Source organism: Lissotriton vulgaris, chromosome 3_1 (genome assembly GCF_964263255.1).
Source record: "Lissotriton vulgaris chromosome 3_1, aLisVul1.2, whole genome shotgun sequence".
Lineage (NCBI taxonomy): Eukaryota > Metazoa > Chordata > Amphibia > Caudata > Salamandridae > Lissotriton > Lissotriton vulgaris.
In genome coordinates this window covers 905,112,220-905,118,290 of record NC_141689.1, presented here as the reverse complement: position 1 = coordinate 905,118,290, position 6,071 = coordinate 905,112,220, and the positions used below count along the sequence as shown (strand labels likewise).

Sequence of the window (6,071 nt, the reverse complement as noted above, 5' to 3'; positions counted from 1 at the left end):
CGCTTTACATCAACCTGTATTCCCTATGAGTGTTTGCTTTTTCCTGAATTAAACCTCAAATAAACATGTTTATCCATTGTTTTAATCAAATAACGTTATAAGCTGTAACTGGTCAGTGAAATGCTAAACGTACTAAAAATTTGTATGTTTTGCTATTTCTAGCCACACCCCTGACTCCGCCCACTGATTCAATCTTCGGTTATTCCCGCCCCCTGATTCTCCACCCACAGTTCCCCTACTTTTGTTCCCACTTCGACCACTGCCTGGGTTACAGAGGAGCCGCGCATGGTCTCTACTAGCAATGGCAGCATGGGTTTCATAATCCAACACAGATCTCAAAAGAAGGAGAAAAGGGATTGTTGTTTCTTCTCATCCCGGCTCAGTGACATGTAAAGGTTTCCCCTACTTGATAATTTGTCCATTTTAACATATGCCGAGATGTGTACATTCACAAATATGCAAATTCATTAATTTGCATTTGTAGAGGTTGGAATGACTTTAGATTTCCTTCCATCAATAAAGCAATTTGATACTGGCGACGTGTAGAATCATATTTGCACGTATGAATCAATAAACTGCTCAGTTCACATACCGAGAAAATGTGCTACATATTTGCAGCTGTGGCTGATAGTGTTACATTTCACGGATTAGTCATATCACACCGCTTCTCAGGAGCCAATGGATCAGATAAATTCAAAATAACTTTGCACCGATTTCCTCTTGTGCAATCCGCCTATTTACACCCTGTACAGTAACCACTGAAAGGGAGCATGGATCAAAAAGGGTGTCAACAGTTTTCAGCAATCTTCTGCTCAGAACTGTGCTTCAGCTCAGGCAGATGCGCCTTGAGAGCAGGACATGGCTCTTCTAGCTTCAAGTTCATGACCTTCTGTCAGGATCAGCGTCATGCTTGACAGGCCGCTTCCTACGAATGGGCTTGACAGGAAGTTTTTGTTTTGCGCGTTCAGTACTTTTATGACTGAAAGTTAATCTCGGAGGATATTAGATGAGAGGGGTGCCATTTAACGGTTAATGAATGGCCCGTAATAGGCCGCACGACTTTCTCTTTGTCCAAAGGCCACGCTGGCTTGGACCATATAAAGAAGCCCTGCAGGGGTGCTCACCAAACAGAGTCTCGAGACGCGCACCGCCCTGCTCTAGCAATGGAGTTCCGCGGAAGCATCCTAGCCGTCTTCCGCTTCTCTCTCCTCATCCTCGGCTTCTCCCTGGTGTGCCTGGGAGCCTTCTACGTGTCATCTGGCTACTCCTGCAACTGCGGCAGCGAGATGGCGCTGGCCTACGCGCTGCTCCCTCTGGGCTTCGTCCTGCTGCTGGGCGGCATCTTCTGGACCACGTACCACGAGGCGAACCAGAAGAGGTTCTTCCACTCCGTTTTCAGGCAGTTCCCGCGCCCACGGGAGGTGCGCATAGAAACAGTGGACAGGTATGTCGCCGCTGCACGCGTGCCTTGTTACGCCTAAGCAACGTTGCGCGGTGAAGTGACTAGCGCTGTAGCCGTATTGGTTATTACTGTGTACAGACTGACGACTCCTGCTGGTGGCATGTAGAAGTGCCTTGCCTTAGAAATAAGCCCCCAACATAGCTTTGGAATTAAATCTCGTAGGAAGCCCCAGCCGAACATTACAAAGCAAGTGCAGTAACGCATAGGAAGGGAAGGCAGAAATGTGCCTATAAAAAGTGATGACGTCATTTTAGGTCACCGGTTCTTCTCTGATGATCATTTACACACAGTGAAAAGTCATTAAACATAACTTCTAAAATTACATTACTTTTTGGGATTCTATTGCAGCCATTAGGATATCATTGCATTTTTTTTGCACATGCCTTAAAATTTACCTTTTCTGACCAATATAATATAAAGAGAGTTTCTTGGCCATTTGAGCTGGGACAAGAATGCCTATGTCCTACTCATGTGGATAGTGAGCAGAGAAAGGTATATACATACATGGGATGAATGAATAATTAATGGTAGATGACAGGCCATGCAGCCTCAAAAGAAGGAAAAATGTAAGTAACAACACATTTATTTAGGATTATATGCCTGGCTGGTTTCAATTGTTATAAAAATGGACGAGTAGAAGCCAGAATTGGCCTAGGCACCCTTTTACGTCACTTTGCAGTGTCATCTGACATTAGATTAAAGTGCTTATTTTTGGGCCAGCATTACATTTAGCAGTGCGGTAAATGCAAATATAAGCCACACTAAAGTGTACATGGTCATGCAGCTAGAGAAGAGCCCAGTTGAGTGTAGGTGCCTCCTGGGACCGTTTTCTAATTATTTGGGTTCTATTGGTGCCTAATAATATCTATTGGATTCAGTTAGTTTGTGTATTTAATCATCAGAGTTTCCTTTAATTCTGTTAGTGGTCATGCATCGTTTAATGTTAAAAAGTTGTGTATGGTGCAAAAGTTTTGTCCTACTGAATATCGACACCAGCTATATTATGGTACAAGGATATCGAGGACAGAATATTGAGACACAGAATATCGAAAGGTAACGGCATATAGGGAAGGATAGATGTATATTCCTAGCTCCACATCTGCATACCTTGAAGATATATGTACCACATAAGTACATACATATATGTATAGTTAGGTATTGAAAAGCTAGACTTACTTGTCAATTTTCTATTTTCGATATTCTGTCTCCGATATTGTGTCCTACCGATATTGTGGTTTCATATTCAGGGACACACTGCTGCAAATAAATCCTGTTCAAACATTTCTACTGGTCAACTGGATTTGTTTTACCGCGGTGTTGTGCTGAGCTTTTTGGTGTTGTACCTCTGCTCTTATAACACAGAAGTTGTCGGTTTGTTTTCATAATGAGTGATTAACCCTGTTTACTTTATTCCTTCAGGCCGGACTTCTACCCTCCATCCTATCAGGAGAGCCAGGACCTGGAGAGTCAGCATCGTGACGCACGCAGCGACTACGTCACACAGGAGGACCAGAGTTACAATATTCCTCCGCCATTGTACACCGAGAGCAGCCTGGAGGTCATACAGGAAACAGACGGGAGTTTAGAACTACCACCGTCGTATGAAGCATCGCTGCATCAGCAGTCCAGGGTGAGCCCAGCTGCAGGCACCGGGTGCTCCGTGGTCCTCTCTGACACTGCCACCCTTTCAGAGAACAGCTGAGAATGCAAGCACTCTCACAGACTTCAGAGCCAGACCTGTACTGACAGGTGCAAGTGACACCCAGTGGGAAGGTACTGGAATAAAGTGCCGCGGATGTAGACGGAGGGTGGGACCGGTCTCCCACACCCGGTAGCACGTGTCACTTAAGATAGAGAGTTGCAGAAGGCGACGTACGCACAGTTTTATATTTTAACAGGGGCAGTGCCCTTGTGTATCAGAGCTTTCAGTCTCAGATATGAACTTTTATGGATTCTTGTACATAAACATGTGACTACTTTCTTATGCATACCTAAAGTATTATTGTTGTGGAAGCTTGCTACAAGATGTTTATTGGCGGAGCAAGCCGTTTACATAAATTAATATTTTACCGTTTTCAGTGTTTACAAAAACTGTAATTTTTAGGCCTGATAACTTCTGGATGAAACAGATAAGAGAACAAAAAAGGGTGATATATATATATATATATATATATATATATATATATATATATATATATATATTCAGTCAGTTGCAGGCACTCCAAGTGAAGAAGACCAACACGGAGCTGATGAATACAGGATTTATTGGCAGCCTGCCAGCACAGGAAAAACAGCAGAAACCCCTTCAATGTTTTTAAAACGCCGGACGCGTTTCGGGAATGGCTTCCCTTCATCTGCGGCGAGTGTCAAATGGAAGCTGCTTGCACTAAATCGCGCACCGGTGTTCCAGAAGCCTGCCTCCCGGGCGTGGCTTCATGCAAGGCCATCTGGCTCTTGTAGTGCGCGTGTAGTTTTACCTCAGTGGGCGTGCAAGAGGTCCAAAAATAAATGAGTTCTTTCCCCAGTGGGTAGAGGGGAAAACTTGCTGCCAACCCGTGCCCCGCTCTGTGGTCACCTTCCTGGTCAGCGGGCCTCATCCTGCATGAGTACCCGCTCACACTCCGTTCCTGTTCGTCCAAACACCACCAGCGTAAGGACAGGACCTGCATGTATTCATCAGCTCCGTGTTGGTCTTCTTCACTTGGAGTGCCTGCAACTGACTGAATATATATATATATATATATATATATATATATATATATATATATATATATACACACACACACACGCACATACATACATGTATATACGATGGGCAATGAGCCAACTGATTTCAGACCACTTGTGTTGGTATGAAATTGGCCATTTTGTAATGCACTATTAGTTTACTTATCCTGCAATGTGCCTTTTTTTTAAACTAAAACTGAGCTGGAACCACATGTATGGATTCTCCTACGTTTGTTCACAGAAGAATCGTGGTTTACTTTGTTCCTTTCATTAAAATGAATTATTACCCCACACAGAAGCAGAACAAAGACCCATCTCCCGTGTAAAACCACAGGGGGGGGGGGTGCGCGTGCTCATAGTCAACGCCCATTGGTCATATTATAAAGTCATTCTACTGTATTTTTGCATTTAGGCAATGGTAATGCATTAGGAATCCTCGAGTCAGCAAAATTAAACTTAGGTGTTTGTCACTGCTGAGTCATGGTCGCAGCAGCCGGTTTCCTGTTGGCTTTGCATCACAGGAGACCCCGCCCCCTTTGGCTGTCAGGTCTGCATGCTTTGTTCCCTGGGAGTGTGATCAGTGCAGGTGCTGTTCATTCATCAGGTGCCAGATGTGTATCTCCACAGGACTTGTTTAAGAGTTCATGTGGATTGCTTTACGTGTATGGTCAGTGTTTCTATTGTCTTTTTTCCAATAAAGAAGTTTTCTTTAAAAAACCCTTTGTTTGTGTTTGACTTCGCTGTGTGGCATATCAGCATATTGCTAAACTTTCCATAAGTAGAAAAATTGTTGCGCGCTGCATATGTGGCACGGAGTGACAAGGCCAGCGTGTGTAAATATTTGCATAGCTGAGCATGCGTGCAAACCTGTGGCGCACTGACTGATGGGAAACGTTGACAGATACAGCACTGCGCTGACCCAAAAGGCAACGTATGCAATCACCTCAGGCACCGGCCATGAAATAGGGCTGTACCACAAAGAAAAATATTTTTTATTAGGTCTTTGTGGTGAGTGGGCGAACTTTAAAGGGGAATACCACTTGCCGAGGGTATTACAACTATGTGCACTGACCCTATGAAGGGGCCCTTTATCCCATACTTCTGTTCAACGTCTAAACCAGCTGCAGATCAGGTCCACCACTAATTTCCTCTGGCTTCCATTTAATCAGTACCCGGGATGGCCTCCAATGGCGGAGAATCACATTTTGTGATCTACCTCATGCATATTAATGAGGTTAGTCAGATTGTGACCCACTGCGAATTGTAATTTTCCAAAGTGACCAATTTGTATATAGGATGGTATAGAGAATTATTTATAGGCACAAAAATATTGGTTGCAAATTACGGCAGGTATTTCACAAGCAGTAAATAGTACATCTGGCCCTTAGGCACTATGGATGCTGGGACTTTAAGTTTACTTTCTCATTATAAGGATGGGCCCAGTGCTTAATTTGTTAAACAATAAGTGCAGGCCAAAGGTTTTGCACAGAAGCCTGCGGTCAGAGCTATGAATAGCACGCCCCATGTGCTAAAGTTTCTGAAAATAGTTTGACTGGTGAAAAGTCACTCTAAGAGTCTAAGGGCATATGGTCAAGTGACAGCTGTGCTGTATGCCTTAAACCTCCACGAGGCATTCTTATTTGATTTAAAATTAGATGTGCATATGTCCAGATTATTAACACTGCAGTTGTTCAATATCTGCAGTGTGTTCAGTATTACAGAATGTTCCAATGGGAGCATATTTGTGTACAATTAAGTTTTGCTAACACCCGTGGTCATAGTCATGTCCCAATGAACCACGCCACGTCCAGCAGTTCAAAGGCAGTGGTGTAACAAAAGCCCCCTCAGCCCCTGAGGTAGGTGTGGGGGTTCTGTGCTGGGG

At 44.0% G+C, this 6,071-nt stretch overlaps 1 protein-coding gene across 1 annotated transcript; it reads left to right on the top strand.

Moving 5' to 3' along the window:
• Window positions 1-1,135: 1,135 nt before the first annotated feature.
• TMEM252 (transmembrane protein 252) lies at window positions 1,136-3,642 on the top strand. The gene is made up of 2 exons (XM_086963068.1): window positions 1,136-1,444; window positions 2,882-3,642. The coding sequence occupies exons 1-2, from the start codon at window positions 1,164-1,166 to the stop codon at window positions 3,162-3,164; spliced, it is 564 nt and encodes a 187-aa protein (XP_086819194.1). The 5' UTR covers window positions 1,136-1,163; the 3' UTR covers window positions 3,165-3,642.
• Window positions 3,643-6,071: the final 2,429 nt, after the last annotated feature.